Source organism: Girardinichthys multiradiatus, chromosome 1 (assembly GCF_021462225.1).
Source record: "Girardinichthys multiradiatus isolate DD_20200921_A chromosome 1, DD_fGirMul_XY1, whole genome shotgun sequence".
NCBI classification, from domain to species: domain Eukaryota; kingdom Metazoa; phylum Chordata; class Actinopteri; order Cyprinodontiformes; family Goodeidae; genus Girardinichthys; species Girardinichthys multiradiatus.
Window position 1 is genome coordinate 42291020 of NC_061794.1, and position 17289 is coordinate 42308308.

Below are 17289 nucleotides of genomic sequence, written 5' to 3' on the forward strand. Positions count from 1 at the left end.
CCTCTCAGGGGGTAAGTTCCATCCATCATTTTTACTGGAACCAGTGTGTAAAAACCACCCCATCTGTTCAAGTTCATTTTCTGCAGCCTTTAACAGTTTTCTCCAGTGTCTCAGAGCTGTGTTTTACTTTTCCATAAACTCATTCTGCCATGATCTGTTTCCTCAGTGCTTCTGAGAACATCCAGATCACGCATTTCAAAGGTCCACTATCAAAAGGATTATGAAAGATAGCTTTTTAGCTCCTGTGCCCCCCTGACAACCTAAATCCCTTTATTTGTCTCCCGGTGTGCTTAAGAGATTTGAGCTCATGTTTGTTGTCCCTCCCCTCGTGTCACAGTTCTCACACCGTCCTGTGGCCATGGCAGACCACCTTCTAAGAGTTGGCCTAAGCCTCTGCCATCTCCACCATGGACAAGATAGCCTGGCTGCCATTGAAGTGTTGGGAGATGGGGAGGTGGTGGGGGGCAGATTAAGGAGAGTCTTAATGCCTCACAAAGACTTTGCCCATTTAAAGATAATCTGAAAGTAATAGAGCAGGCTGGGATTAATTGTAGAACAATGCTGCATGTGTCCCTGGGAAGGTGCTAAGTCCCCCTCACGGCTCTTTGATGTTTTAGCCCTCAACCTGACACTGTTCAGCAGAGGTGGAGATAACATACGGAGATAATGAAAATCAAAAAAGCCACTGCATAATTCTGAAGTAGAAAGAGAAGAATATATGGTTTTCCCAGTGAAAAAAAAAATCAAGTCTTATGGGGTCTCTTCAAGCTCTGCAGGTCTAGGAACTGGAATTTTTGCCCAGTCTTCTTTGCAAAGTATCTGAAGGTCAATCGGATCAGACAGAGAGTGATTTTGAAGAGCATTTTTAAAGTCTTGTCTCAGATTCTCAATTGGATTTAGGTCTGGACTGTAACTGGGCCATTTTAACATATGAGTATGCTATGATCTAAACTGTTCCATAGCTTTTTTTTTTTCTTTGTCATTTTTTTAAAGGCCTGATTTGTGGAGTGCATTATTATTAGTTGTCCTGTCAACAGATTCTCCCAACTGAGCAGTGAATCTCTTCTACTTCTCCAGAGTTACCATGGGTCTCTTGGCTGCTTCTCTGATTAATGCTCTTCTTGCCCGGACAGCCATGTTTTGGTGGGAATGTTGTCCAAAGTTTAGAATATAGTATTGTGGGTTCTATTATCTAATTAGGGGACTTCTGAAGGCCATTAGTTGCACTGTATTTTGTTTAGGGGTATCAGAAGAAAGGGGACTGAATGCAAATGAAACTTTTAAATTTTCCATTTGTGAAGAACTTTGAAAACCACGGATCAATTCACAATTATGCACTTCTTTGTGGTGGTCTATGATATAAAATACCTAAAAGTACATTAAAGTTTGTGCTCATAATGTGTTAAATGTCAAAAACCTCAAAGAGTTTTTGATATAATGTAAAAGCTTTAATGTGGACTGACTCATCTGATCTGAATTTAGTGTTGTTTATAAAAGTGTCACCATCTTTTTTTCTTCCTGCTTTCCGTGTGATGCGTGCTTCCATTCCTGCTGTGATGGACCTTCTCCCACAAACAGTTTGTAAGTACATAATTTCCCCATCAATCCTCTCCATCTTTCTTCCACATCCAGACTAGACAGGCCTTTGTGCTTCTCTCGCTATGAATCCTCTTTTTGGCGAGCACTTTCTTCTTTAGTAAGCGTGTGGCGGGTAGACTCAGAGCTGCCCCTGAGTGATATGACACCTGGGTGGGGGTGGGGGAACAGGAACACAAATGAGGGAACAAGGATCCTGTTTGTGGCCTCATACATCATTCCTGCTCACTGGGAAACCCAGCAAGCCAATCTGTCTTCTGATGTGACACTGGGTACACTGAAGATCAGGAGATACTCCAGCCACACAGCGTCTATCACAATCTGTCCTCCTGGCGCGTCAGATTGAGCTGTGCTTTACTTCCGTATTCCCTTCAGGGAAGAGAAAAAGAAGTGCCTCTGTTACTGGCTGCTGGACCAGCCTGTTGTATGTGATTAGGAAAGGAGGTTGTAAACAGAAAAAGACTCGTTCAGGCACAATAAAAGAGTCCCAATGACTCTTTTGTACAATCTTTTAAGAAGAAGCACTATTTGACTTGTGTCTGCCACACAGGAAGGTTCAGTAAGAAAAGCATCCATCACCTTAGTCCTTATCCCATTATGTTGTATTATACAATATATTTTTATAAAAGATTGAGCATTATAGAAGTTTTTTTTTCTGCTGAACTTTTACCACCAGACAGACATTGTTAAATAATTGGATTATGAAAACCAGCCTTTAGAAAAACACTATTTGTAACAACCAGTTGTCTCTTGTGTTTTGTTCATGTAAATATTGCCAAATCAAATTACAATCATTGATCTTAGGCTTAGGACCTAAGCTTTCTGGGTAGACTGTGGTTTCTGTTTGTAAAACCAGAATTCAATTTCAACAAGTCTAACAATTGTGACCTCAGGTTAAAACCCGATTTCTGTGGACCACAAAAAACAGAACGAAACTGACAATGAGAATAACTTAAGAATGAATTTAACTGTTTTAATATAGTGTGTAGGATGAAAGTACCCCCTCCTGTAATCCTAGAGATTTATGTATCAGGACAGAATAAAATCCATCTGGTTTTATCAGGTTCTAAAGTCATTCAAATCTGGCCTGAAGTGTACAACGACACACAACAGGTTCCAGACAGTCACTATTTAATAGACAGAAGTGATGGCAAAGGATCTGTGTAAAAACAGTAAACCTCATAAATCAGGCGCTTCTAGAACCACTTTTCACATCAGTGAAGTTCAGGAACTGTTTTGTCCAACTATATCAGTTTCTGACATCATGGCATGCATGGTTCCTCCCAAAGTCCAAAAATGTGACTGTTAGGTCAGTTGGTTACTCTAAGTTGCCTAAAGGTGGGAATGTGTGCGTGCATGTTAGTTTGTCCTGTGTGTCTCTGTGTTGCCCTGTGATGGACTGGTAACCTGCAGTGCCAGAGCACTTGAAGTCCTTATAGATGCAAAGCAAGCTCAAATGAACATATCTCCACCAGCTACTTTGATTGTATCTCTCAAAAGGCAAACTGTTCCATACATTCAGATGTGGCGGCATGACCCCTCACTAAGTCATGTTGCCACTTTCTTCTGGTAACCCTTTCTAACAAGCCATACGTCAGTCAGTCATGAAGGTTATTTTAATTAACTACATTACTGTCATTAAAATGCAACATATGTCCGCTCCAAGTTCCTTGGAGCCCGAAGAAAGCATTCGTGAGAGCTACATTGGTTGGCCGGAGCAAGACGGACTGGAATGGAACAGAAAATTGGAGTTGTTCCGTCATTTGACTGAGAACGACGGACAGCGGGTCCGTCGTCCGTGACGTTCGGAGCAGAACGTGGAACCGTTCTATCAACGGAGTTACTCCGTCGGTCGGAACGGAACAGAGCAGAAACGCAGGATGCGGAATTCTTTCGCCTCCCTCTACGAACAACTGTAGCAGCTTCGCAGGCGGGGAAGGAGCCGGCGGTGTTGGTTTTTCAAAATAAAGTAAATTTAAGGTTTAATGTCATTTAAATTTGAAACTCTGATTATGGTTAGTGTAAGTGCGTAAATAAAAATCAACATAACGCATGTATTTAAAATAAAAACAACTGTTTTCTGAAGGTGTGAAGGCTTTTGTTTTGCTGTGGCGGTGGGCCACGATCAATTACATGTAGCGGAAACCCTGAGAACAGATCCATTGTTCTTTATCTGCTACCCCAGCAGATGATGGCAGATTATTGCACTCTCCAAAACTGATCTAAAGAAGATATGCAACATCTTACTGACAACACTGAAGGACTTAAGCGTCGTCAAGCTGTTTACACACTTCACTAAAATAAACTGCCTCATTGTAGAGTGATGCACGTAATATAGGGACCTTTTACCCTTCCCAGATTAATGGGCATCAACAATAACATCTTTAAGGTCATTGCTGTTGTCGTTCCTGTTGATGTTTTTGTTTACTTGGCTTTAAACTTTATTTGTATCATGACGTGATCTGTGAAGCCTTAGAATCTAAACATGTTGTACCTCTATAGCTTTCATCTTATTTGGTGAATATGCTGTGGACCCGTTTCTCGGCAGCACATGTTCAGTGAGTAACGAACAGAGGTTAATATTTTTCATCCATCCACATATAATATGCAATTCTGAAATTGTTACCGTTTGATTTGCTGTGTTAAGGGTCAGATGGCTGAAGGGATGAATGTGGTTACTGAGCTGACATTTGCACCTACATAGATTTCACCTGTTGATAGCCCATAATTACACATCTATGAGCATGTAGAAAAAGCAGGGGTCCCAGCTGTGGTCCAGCAGGTGGATATGGTTTAATTCATGTTTTCAGTGAACCTTATTTGTTCATGTGTGTTTTATTTTTACATCAGAGCGTCTTTGCATGCCGACATATGTGTGTATCTGTTGTGTCGATGGGGGCTCAGGTTTCCTTCCTTGACGTGTGCTGACAGTAGCGCTGTGATGTCTGGGTGGGTCTCCCATCCCTGGGGTCACACTAACATCATCAATCTTTCCTTCTGGTGACAGGCGGCCAGGCCCTCCAACTGTGGGCACAGTGCAGTGTTGTTTTGTAATTAGGCTTCTTTAGATGGGAGGAAACCTTCCCTCCGTCTTACCATCCATCCATGCATTGACCCTTCTCTGCACACACCTGGACCTCTGCCCTCTGACAGCCAATAGGTGGCACGACAACTAGTAAAAATACTACAACAGTTATTATATGTGTAACACATTTTTTGTCCCTATTTCAAACAGACTGCTTTGCACTGGGCCGCCAAACATGGCAATCAGGACATGGCTGCTCTGGTGGCTGATGCTGGAGCTGATGTCAACACTAAATCAGTAAGTTTAAATAGGACCTCACTCAGCTTTATGTAAATCTGTTAAAGTATATGACCAAGCACCTAAAGATGCAGATTTGCTGACTACTTAGCTCTTTATAAAGATTGTACCCCATGATGTGCTGTCGTATCTTTTACTGAAGACCAACTATAAATTTCTGCGTCTTCAATGGTGATTTTATGGGGCAGAAAAACACAAAATAACCCAATCATAAAGTAGAAGGGAAGAGAAACATGGTTTTAAAAGGTTTTCACAAATAAAAACCTAAAAATGGTGGTGTTTGTTTTTATTCACCTGGGGGCGACGGTGACAAGGATGGTAGGGGGTTCGTCCTGTAACCGGTGTGTTGCCTGTTCTTACCCCACCTTTGTCAGTCACATAATATACAATAATTACATTGTAGTTGTAATGTGACAAAATGTAAAATGGCTCAAGTGTTATGATTAGCAAGGCCCTGTGTTATGGTAATATTTCCTGACAACGTAACTGCCTCCAGGCTCTAAACATGCACTTAAACATACACCCACAATAGATTCCTTGGTAAACATGCTTGATCTCCTTAAACAGTGAGACACCCTCATGAGGACTATACGATCGAGGCACGTGGCGTCGCCCGGTATGGCGGAGTCGGGGTCCCACCCTGGAGCCAGGCCTGGGGTTGGGACCCGTCAGAGAGCGCCTGGTGGCTGGGTTGCTCCTCGCGGGACCCGGCCGGGCCAAGCCCGATAGGGGGGACGCGAGGCCATCCCCCAGTGGGCCCACCACCTGCAGGGGGAACCGTGAGGGACCGGTGCAAAGAGGATTGGGCAGCAGATGAAGGTGGAGACCTCGGTGACCCGCTTAGGTTGGCCCCCCAGCTCAGCTGTCTATTGTTTGGGTTTACCCCAGTGGATGAGAGGGTCGCATCCCTGCGCCTTCGGGTTGGGGACAGGTCTCTGACTGTCGTTTCGGCCTACGGGCCAGGCGGTAGTGCGGAGTACCTGGCCTTCTTGGCGTCCATGTCAAGGGTGCTGGATAGTGCCCTTCCTGGGGACTCCATTATTCTGCTGGGGGACTTCAACGCCCACGTGGGAAACGACAGTGACACCTGGAGAGGCGTGATCGGGAGGAATGGCCTCCCCAATCTGAATCCGAGTGGTTTTTCGTTATTGGACTTCTGTGCTAGTCACAAGCATAAGGGTGTCCATCAGTGCACTTGGCACCAGGACACCCTAGGCAGGAGGTCAATGATTGACTTTGTTGTCGTATCGTCGGACCTTCGGCTGCATGTTTTGGACACTCGGGTGAAGGGAGGGGCTGAGCTGTCCACTGATCACCACCTGGTGGTGAGTTGGATCCGCTGGAAGAGGAGAAAGCCGAACACACTTGGCAGGGCCAAGCACGTAGCGAGGGTCTGCTGGGAACGTCTGGCGGAGCCCTTGGCCAGGGATGTATTCAACTCCCACCTCCGGGAGAGCTTTGACCAGATTCCGGGTGATGTTGGAGACATAGAGTCCGAGTGGACCATGTTCTCCGCATCTATTGTTGATGCTGCTGCCCATAGCTGCGGCCGTAAGGTCTGCGGTCCCTGTTGCGGCGGCAATCCCCAAACCTGGTGGTGGACACCGGCAGTAAGGGATGCTTTCAAGCTGAAGAAGGAGTCCTATCGGCTGTAGTTGGCTTGTGGGACTCATATGGCGGCTGATGGGTACCGTGAAGCCTAGCGTGCCACGGCCCGGGCTCTGGCAGAGGCAAAAACCCGGGCCTGGGAGGAGTTCAGTGAGGCCATGGAGAAGGACTACCAGTTGTCCTCGAAGGGATTTTGGCAGACCGTCCGGCGCCTCAGGAGGGGGAAGCAGTGCTTCGCCAACACTGTTTACAGTGGGGGTGGGAGGCTGCTGACCTCGACTGAGGGCATTATCGGGCGGTGGAAGGCGTACTTCGAGGATCTCCTCAATCCTGCCATCACGCATTCCCTAGTGGAAACAGAGGCTGGGGACTCGGGGTTAGAATCTTTCATCACCCAGGCTGAAGTCACAGAGGTGATTAAAAAGCTCCGTGGTGGCAGGGCTTCGGGGGTGGATGAGATCCACCCTGAGTACCTCAAGTCTCTGGATGTTGTAGGGCTGTAATGGTTGACACGCCTCTTCAACATTGCTTGGCGGTCGGGGACAGTGCCTCTGGACTGTGGTGGTGTTCCCCCTTCATAAGAAGGATGACCGGAGAGTGTTCCAACTACAGTGGGATCACACTCCTCAGCCTCCCTGGTAAGGCCTACGCCAGGGTATTGGAGAGGAGAGTCCGGCTGATAGTCGAACCTGCCACAAGCCATGTGAGGGACACAGCAAACACGTCAAAGAAGGTGCTCTGTTCAGATGAGACTAAAAATGCTGTTTTAATCCTGCATGTGTGATGGAAAACTAACTCTGTACATCACCCTGAGCCCACCAACCCCACTGTCAAACATAGTGGTGGCAGCATCATTCTGTGGGGATACTTTTCCTCAGCAGGGACAGGGAGGAAAGTCATTGGTAATGGAAAAAGGGATAGAGCTAAATACAGAGAGGTTTTGGAAAAAAATGGTCAGAGGCTTAGAAACATCTAAGACTGGGGCGGAGGTTCACCTTCCAGCAGGACATCAACCCGAAACATTCAGCCAGAGCTACAATGTGATTATGTAGGTGAAAACATATTCATATGTTTGAATGATACAATCAAAGTCCAGACCTTAAAAACAGTTGAAAATCTGTGACAAGACATGGAAATTAATTTTCCCAGAGGCTCTCAGTCCTTTCTGTCTTAGTTTGAGTTGTTTTGCAAAATTGGTCTCTACATGTGAAAAGCCTGTGGAGGCATAACCCAAAAGGCTTTCAGCTGTAATTACTGTGGAAGGCAGATGTTAAAAGAAGAATGGTTCTTGCACGCCACGGATTTTAGATTCTATCATGTGAAATTCTGAAAACCATGTCTCATTTTCCATCTGCATCACAGCTATGTAGGTCTGTCACTTAAAAATACAATAAATGCATTGTAGTTTGAATGTGACAAAATTTAAAAGGTTGAAGGGTTATGATTTCTTTTGCAAGGCACTGTGTTAGGGTGATATTTGCTGACAACGCAACTCCCTCCAGGCTCCAAACATGCACTTAATCACACAACCACAATAGATTCCTTGGTAAACATACTTGATCTCCTTAAACAGTGGAACAATATAGTGAGTGTTCTGGTGAGGTCAGGCTGCACAACATTAATTCCTGCTTCCCACCTCAAAAAATAAAGTCAAGTCCAGGTTAAGCCGTTTCACTACCTTCTGCTCCTCACCGCTGCTCTCTCAGTATCGATCCCACTCTAAGGTTGATAATTTAAAATAAAGTCATATCAACTACAACAAGAATGTTACCAACATCTGGAAACATGAAAACACAAGCCAAACACTGTTGTTTTGGACACTGAAAGTGTCACTAGAAGTGCATCACACATAAGCAACTAAACTTATTACTCGCAAATTTACATAAACAAAAACACTTTGAAAGGTTTCTATTTTAAACTAGTAGTACATTAGAGTTAGAGGAAGATTTGGGCATGAAAAAAACTAAAATTGCTTTGTCAATTGCTGTGTTATTGAAAAACAAAGCAAAAATAAAGGGTTGACTAAATTATTAAAGAAAGAGAGTCTTAAAAAATGCTTTATTATAGTTTTCCCTTAATCAGTTCTCTTGTGGTTGGCATGTCCAATACCGAATAATCAGATTGTTTTCTTTTCATTAAATACATCAAAACTAAATAAAATACAAACATTTTTGCATAAACGAGATAATGTTGTAATTTCTTGATTTTCTGTTGGATTCAAAACTACCGGATCTGTATAAGTGATCCTTCAGTGCATTCTACTTTTGTGGTCAAATGTTTGTTATGTTTTAGCTGCTAAAAAAAACTGTTTGAAAACAAGTATTCACAGATTAGTTTGCTTAGAAATATGGCCAAAAAAAAATCAGTTTTTGTGAGAAAACAAGCTGCGATCGGTATCGGCCAGATCGGTTCATCTCTGATTTATTACACAGAATGTCCACATCTGAGCCCCCTAAACCAAAGGAAAAGTCAAGGTAAAGTAAAAGAAATGAAATGAGGAGACGATCCATTTTATGACAACATCCCAAATTTACAGGAATGTAAAAAAAAACAACAGTAAAAATAATAGTCCAGCTGGATTCAGGTTTGCTTAGTCATTAGATTTATGTTTTATCTGGATAGGTTGGGCTCATAAATCCAGGTATATTTGGGTAATCACACAGTATTAAATAACCTAAGCTTGGATACAGTTTTCTGGCTTTCATTTTTTGCTATTTTCTTTGACAAATGGAAACTGGGCAACACTTTTCAAGCTTCAATTTAAACGTTTCTCAGGTAAGTTTCACTTTATTGCAGAAGCCTTTAGCTAATCAGACATTTAAAGCATTAAACATTTACACAGCCCTTTATGTTTAAAACAACTGACCGCTGCTCACCAAACGTTTTTCACCTTTAGTCATGATTTTTGAATGTTCAGTTCAACATGTTTGTACTTCAAGTGACCTGTCATATATGTGAAAGTAACGAAAATTGCAGAATTCTAATCAACAGCCTGTGTTAGTAAAATGTGTGCACACAGTTTGTTTATGTTGTGATCTGATTGCGCCGCTCTTCTCTCTCGCAGCACGTGAGTAACCAGCCCTTCATCTGGCAGTGATGGGGATGTGCGGTACAGTAGGTTGTTTGACGTGAAAGGTTGCTGCGGTGCCCCGGCGTGATGTAATGCTCCTTAAAGATCTCTGTGAAGATCCAGCTGTGCAAATGGATTACAGCAGAGAGAGCGGTCGGGCCGCGGGAGGACGCCGCTAATAAATCATGTCATGTCATGTTAATTGTCTCCCAAAACAGAGTGCCTCTTGGCCAGCATGCATGTCCACGGCCGTGCAATTTCCAACGAATTACCGAGCAATTATGTTTTTATCATTATCTTGTGTTTCCATAACCTTCCCTAATTTGTGTCTTTTTTTCCATGACGTTTTCATTGGATGCATATGGACGTGGGAAACTCAAGGGGGTAGGTACTAAAACTCTCCATTACTTCAGGAGAATTACTCCCATCTAGAGTCTGTAAAAACTGAAGCCTTAACCAACTCTGCTATATTTAGAGGTTTTCCACAAGCTTCCCTATGAACATTTTTGAGTTTTTTTATCTACAGGGATACACTCCTCTGCACATTGCAGCGTTGCATGGTCATCGTCACATTCTTGATCTACTCATTGGAGCTTACGGTAAACATTAATCACACTTTAAATTGTGAATTTGTCCATTTCAAGTTTGGTTAAAAGTAGAAGCTGCTCTCACTTCACTGTCAGTGTTGCCCTTCCATCTGCTACTGTGAATAACTGTTATTTATTGCGTTTTGAGAACTACTAGTCCATTAAAGGCGACATCGGGTTTCAGGAAGTGTTGTTTACCTTCAGAGCTCAGATTGTTCTGTTAAGCCTCTGGTGTAAGGTGTCAGTGAAGTAGATTATCTGCTGCCTGTCATTCCTGACCGCTCTCTGTGTTAAGGGGATTTATTTCTTGTGTTATCAGGGGCAAAAGAAAACGTACGGGACTACAGCGGCCATCTTCCCGGCCATTATCTGAACATCAAAGACCCCGAAGGTCCCCATGAGGATTGCGACTTGCGTGAGTGTTTCATGCTTTTTTCCTGTTCCACCCCTTAATTAAAAACATAAAACATAGTGAGATAACATACACCTCATTTTTTTTCAGAATTTTCAATTTTTTTCTTTTTATGGTTTGGGGCATTTTGTTCTATTTCTTTGCTCTTGTAAAGCATCTTGTAACTAAATCAACACCAGCCTTTGGGTTTTTTTGGCTTCACTAAAAACGTTATAAAGACAAAAAATGTAATACAATCTAATTGTATGTTGTTTTTTTTTAACAAATGTGATACCTAATATTGGGCTTGGCGCTGATGTTGTAGGGGTTAAGCGCGTGACCATATACGGAGGTTACAGTCCTCAAAGCGGCGGTCCTGGGTTCAAGTTCCGGACCCGGCAACATTTGCTGAATGTCTTCCCCTCGCTCTACCCCTCTTTCCTGTCTGCCTACTGTCAAAAAATAAAAATAAAAGGCCACTAGTGCTGAAAAAATATCTTTAAAAAAAAAAGTGATACCTATTACTGCTGCTGTTAAAATATAATCACATATTGCTAGAGCATTGATTGCTACAGTTTAATATATTAGTATCTGACTGTTTTAATTTTGACTCACAGGCAAACATAATGTTTCAATACATAGAAAAATAATTGTTTTTTCCCTGATTCCCACTGTCACACTAATTTAACAATTTTTAATTAAATATAACGGAAGCATGTATATATATATATGATCTTTTAAGTTGATTAAAGTAATCAAAAGAACTTTGATATTAAAAAACCATGATTTCCTGTTTCCCTGAAGTATGAATACGGTGTGACACAGAATCCAATTTTTCTTAGCTGTTTTAAAAATTGGAAAGACAAGAAAATATACAACTCAGATAAATCAGTTGTGTGTTGGTCTTCATTAATCAGGAGGTGGCTACAAAATATAGCTACTTACCTAAACTTGCCTGTATCTACAGTCACACCAATAATTCAAAAATGAGACACAGAAGCCTGGACAGGGAACCAGGTTTCTCTTGCCATTATGTACAGAGTGGAGGAGGGTGAGGAAGGTTAAAAATCTCAAAGCTCTCATTCAGACAACCACAAGAGCCTTTTCAGTGTGAGATTGTGCTACTGTTTAGGCCGTGATATCACATGGCCTAAACAGAAATATTGATTAAACAGCAAATAAATTATTTTTTCTGCTGTAATCATGGTTATTGCTCATAATATAAAGTAGTTTCTGTCATTCTACTCTGTAAAAAATGATTTTGGGAGATCAGCAAACTGATCTTAGTTAATTAGCTGTGCTTTCCAAGGCTGTTTATTTGACTGACAGGCATGCTAACTCTCCTAGCTTATTGGAAATGAGTGTTTTTAAACACTGTTATTTTATAAAAAGGTCCTTGACTCCTCTCTCGCATTCAGACTTTTGACTCTTGCGTCTTTTGAAAATAGAAAACCGCAGACTTTGTCTTTCTTTAAAAACAGCTGAAGATTTTGTGGGATTCTCTTGCTTGTGACAGCCCGCAGCGACATGTGTGGGAGGGGAATCACTACTCTCTGCTACACAAGGACATCTTATTAAAATTCGAATTGTAAGAAAGGTGTGGTTGAAATGTTTTTAGATTTTAAAACCATGACTTTGTCTGACTTGATACCAGAAACTGGCCCATGTCTGTATGATAGTATTATTATAAATGTATATGTGGTTTAAAATAATTTCTGTAATTTACATTTATCTTTACTTCTTTTGCAAAGTAAAATTAAAGTTTAAATTAAAGTTGTTCAAGTTTAGATGCTTGAATTTAATAGGATTAAGTGTAACCTGGCTTTAAGTTCTTTCTTATAAATAGTTTATGTAATTAGAAGACAATAGTAGGCTTTGGTTTACTCTTTACCAATAACAGCAAAAAAATTAAGTCAAACTATTTTAAGCTGTAAAAGATTCAAACCTAATTCTTAGAGGACATCTATCACTGGTTTGGGTCATTTTGAAGTTTCCAGGTTAGCTTTCTGCCATCATCTTTTTGGTCTTATCTTTGGTCTGAGCCTTGTTGATCACACTTTGACTTGAATATAAATTTGCAAACTTTTGTGGATTGGACCAACGTTAGCATTATTTAAGATAATTTACAACTCAACCGCCAGTAACTTTGAGCAGAAGAAATTGATCTCTTGATTGAATACATCATGTCCATAATACGAATTTCACTCCGGGAGACATTTTGTGGAAAACATCACGAAGCACTTCAACAACGTCACGTGCAGAATCCTGCAAACAGAATGTAGTTTAGTTTTGGTATCATGGAACTCCATCACCTATGGCCTCATGCTTCTCTCGGTTACAGAATTTCAAGTCACTCAAGCCAGAGAGAGGAACAAGAACAGGAAGTTGGTGTCGTTGTTCCACTACAAGAAAAAGTGGGGTTCAGCAGAGGAGCTGGCTCCGATAGAGGAGGAGAGGATGGCGTCGCATCAGCTTGCCCTTCCTCCTTTCAGGCCCAGAAAGTTCTCCCGCTAAGGAAAAACTCGTCCTTACATTCACACACAAGTATGAACCAAATAGTAATGCATATATACTACACTCTCACCAATGAGAAACACAGAGGCTGCAACTTTAAATAAGTAAAAATCTGCAAGTGCTGCTTTATTCATATGTACAATATGCTTTTCACTGAAGTATTTTGAAGCTTGCAAATTTTTTTTGATTGTTACTTATAATGTAACATGCGTTACATGTCCACATCAGCTTAGGCTGCAGGATTCTCAGAGCTTGTCTTTTTCATTTAATGCAATTCAAGCAAATGTGAGAAGTTGGAGATGAGTCGAAGACATTTAATTACTGGTTATGTTCTGGTATTTAATTTTCTCTGCAGAAACTAAATAAACCTATTTGTTGTTTCTCAGCTTGTCCTAAGTGATTTTGAAAAACAGATTACGAAAACATTTTTATGGTTTACTGTTTTTGTGGTTTTTTGTTTTTTGGGGATTTTGTTGGAGCAAAAATAGATACAATTTGTCCCGGATTGCAGCATGGAAGAGTAGAGAACATATCTATTAATCTCTTTAAAAACAAGTATGTAAAACTACTTTGTAACTATTTTAAAGATTCAGTATACACATATTTGTACGTAAAAAATATGTGATTATTTTTTGCAAAAGATAGTGTCCACTTATGGGTTTAGCTTTACAACAATTGGCTGAGAATCCAGTCAAAAGTGTTCATGACCTTAAAAAAAATAAACCTTTCGTTCATGAATATATACAAAAATTGGTGCACCATTGGAGCACCAATAAAACTCTCAAACTCTCAAATGGGATCAATAAAACTGTTTTATCAATTTAATCCAAAAAGGCAAAAGATACACATTTTCAGTTCTCCCTTATCTTAATATGTAACCTTTTTTAAACTTTAATTTAAATATATTTTTAAAATGTAAAACTTTTTTATTACTCTATGGTAAAAAAAAAAAATCACAAGAACTACCCTGGATAGCAAATCTGGCCTAAGTGATGATGAAGATGCTGCGCCTGCCTTGGTATGAGTCATCATTATGATTTCATAAACAAACAAAAAGTTTATTTGGGGAAAATTTTGCTGCATTCAAAGACAAACCTATTGGAAGGTCGCTTTTGTAGTAGTTTATTAGCATGTTTAGCATTTGCTGGCAATTTTTATTCTGATATACCAATAAGCACTGTTCTGATTTACTCTGCACGCTGATTGTTTTTATTGTTTTAATTTATTGTAAAAAATTGTTGCAGGTTTTTAATATTAAAGCCTGTTTAATTTTTGTAATCTGTATACTTTTTCAACTTATTTATATAATACAAATATGTTTGAATAAAACTTTCTTTTATATAAAACTGATTTGTAGTATTTACTGACTCTGTTGCATCAGCTTGGTTTATTTCATAAACCTCAGTAAATTATTGGATGTTGCTGCTGCGCTGGAATCCACTGCAACTCCAGATTGGACTATTACTTTTTCTAATTTCTACCCAATAACTTGAGATTTCAAGCAGCTTTGATCTCATTTTATCTACCTGACTTTGTGGGTTGCAGATGGAGTAAATATGGCCCCCTCTGGCCATCCATACAGCTTTGGACTCCTAATTCCTGATTAGCTGAAAAAGGGGCAGCACTTGCTTTTGGATCTTAGATATCAGACGACACAAAGGGGAACAGAGGCAAGTGTTTTTGTGCTTCATTTTTGAAGCGGGATGTTGGAGGGATAAGGGGAGTTGCTGTAATAGATACTTATCTCACTGCCCTCAAGCCCCTCAAACAAAGTCCCCCTCTGAAGAGATTATAACCCGGGGAGGGCACATTAACTTTAATCCGATGCTTTGAGGCCTTGCACCCCCACACCAGGCCTCTGCCCCACTTATTTTAACCCTTCTGTTGTGTTGGAGAAGGGGTGGCCACCTTGTTTCTACTTCATATATGTGTAAGTTCTGTGGCTACACACAAGGGTTAGTGTGTGTTTGTATGCAAGGCAGGAGGGTGGAGGGACTGTTTCAGTAGCACGCTGACTCTAATGAAAGGCATTGAGGAGTGCATACTGCTGTGTAACTGATTCCCCTCTCTGAGGAGATTAGGCTCTACATTGTTGGTTCGGTTGCTCATTTCCATGAGAGCGCAGCCTCCCACCAGCGCCTGCTCGGCTTTGTTATTTTGTGTCGGGACAACACTGGCCCCAATGTCCCAGGCTTCCTTGTTGCTGTTGTTTTACAAATGGGCCAAAATGTAGATGTCATGTCAAAGATGCTCAATAACCTCATTAACTACTCTCTGTGAGGCTTTGGAGAGAAAATAATGAATGTATGAACTTCACTTTTTTCAAAGGACATAGGAATTGGAACAGGAATCTAATAATGTTCTGTTTTCCTGTAAATTTACAAAAACTTGTAGGTTGTGTAGTTTTAGAGCATACCATTTGTACTCACAAATCAGGATTTCCAAGTTCCAAAATAAGCTGAATTTCTCCTGAAGTTGGAAGTTGGACAGTAGGAAGTCCCTGACCTCAAAACCCAACATGGCTGCCACAAATGTGAAACATAGTAATGCCTCCAAAGACAATGTTTATATGAAATTCTGATGGATGGTATCTTTTTAACCTAGCCTAATGCATACCAATGTAAACCCTTTGTCAGGCTCCTTTAGTATTTGAATTGTGTTGCTAATATTATATAGCATGATCACTGAGCACAGCAGTTAGCAAATCCAACTGATTTTGTGACTTGTATGGTTATATTGTATGTGAGATTATTCTCAGGCTGCCAGGTGGTGCAGTGGTTAGCACTGTAACTTTGCTATAATAGTGCCTGGGACGGTTCAAATCCTGTCCATGCATGGAGAAAAAGCCCAGCACCCACAGATGTTCTCCCCATGCATGCCTAGGTTCTCTCTGGTCTCTCTGGTCCTCCCACTATCTAAAAATATGAGTGTTAACTAGTCACTCTAAATTGCCCTTCGGTGTTAGTATGTGTGTGCATGTTTGTTTCATCTGTTTGTCAGTTATTTGCCCTTGGATGGATGATGGATGGATGGATGGATGGATGGATGGATGGATGGATGGACAGAAAAGAATAAATTTTTTTTCCAGTTCGTGACACCGGTCTACTTTTCAGTCTAACCTTGAAACTTTCCTTTTTAATAAAACTTGTAGTTAGAGTAGCTAAAGTTCCCCTGAGTAATATCTGTGCAAACTGAACAGGATTGTATTGTTTTCTAACTAGGATCGAATCAGTCAATATAATTGCCCCAAATTGAATACTGTATATAAATTAAATCAGTTCGTCTTTGTGTAAAGTGCCTTGGGACAACATTTGTTGGGTGTTGGCATCATATATAGAAACTGAATTGAACTGAAGTTGAATAAATATGCTGCTGGAGGACTTACCGACACTTTTTCTTACTCTGCTACTTTCTCCTGTTCTTTATGTATGCATTGTCTGGAATTATTGCTGCGATTAATCTTATTTTCTCCCTGTGTATTTTGAGTCAATAGAAAAAACAACTGACGGTATTTCTGTGTAGCTGTGTCATCTTTCTGGAGAGGTGCTATCAGCTGAGCTATTGCTGCCAATAATTTTACGAGTGAGAACATGAGGCCTTGTGATTGTATGTTTCATTTTATCTCTTTTCTGGACAAAGCCATTGAAGGAGCTATTGCTGGTTTAGACCTCATCTGTTTCGTTGTGTTTCTACCTTAGATGAAGCCACTGTTGCCATTAACTCTGTGTATTTTTTTCTTTAACATAGAAAGTACTCCAGGACCAGTGCTTCTGTGCTTATTTTGTATTTGCCTCCCTCAATCGGTCACGACAGCTGGCTGCACAAAGTTAACCTGGGTCTACTGGAGGTTTGTTTCTGTTAACAGACAGTTGTTCCTTTTCATTGTCACCACAATCAGTACTAAGAAGAAGGAATTATTGCAAATATATTTACTAAATGGAAACACCTGGTCATTCTTTTACAAAGGTTTACTAATTGACATAATAAAATGAAGTTGATTGCATTGTATTGTAACTAGGATTGAATTGGACGTATGTAATTTAGTTTGTTTATGTAAGTAGATTGTATTGGATTAATATTTGTAAATAAAAACTGGATCTATTTGTCTAAAGTGTCTTGAGATGGCATTTGTTGTGAATTGATGCTTTATAAGTAAACTGAATTGAACTAAAAAAACAAGTCTTTGCAAGAATTATTTGAG

At 40.7% G+C, this 17289-nt stretch overlaps 1 protein-coding gene across 2 annotated transcripts in view; it reads left to right on the forward strand.

Annotated features, from left to right (window-relative positions):
* The window catches only part of LOC124872903 (ankyrin repeat domain-containing protein SOWAHB), a 30551-nt gene extending 16113 nt beyond the window's left edge, over window positions 1–14438 (forward strand). Inside the window, exons 8-12 of one of the 2 annotated variants that reach the window (XM_047373345.1) lie at window positions 4832–4918; window positions 9591–9980; window positions 10123–10195; window positions 10503–10598; window positions 12916–14438. In XM_047373345.1, the coding sequence (XP_047229301.1) occupies window positions 4832–4918; window positions 9591–9623 (120 nt within the window). In that variant the 3' untranslated portion in view covers window positions 9624–9980; window positions 10123–10195; window positions 10503–10598; window positions 12916–14438. Of the gene's footprint in view, window positions 1–8; window positions 1017–4831; window positions 4919–9590; window positions 9981–10122; window positions 10196–10502; window positions 10599–12915 lie in introns of those variants that run through there. The other variant, XM_047373339.1, reaches the window with a different exon arrangement.
* The last annotated feature ends 2851 nt before the right edge of the window (window positions 14439–17289 follow it).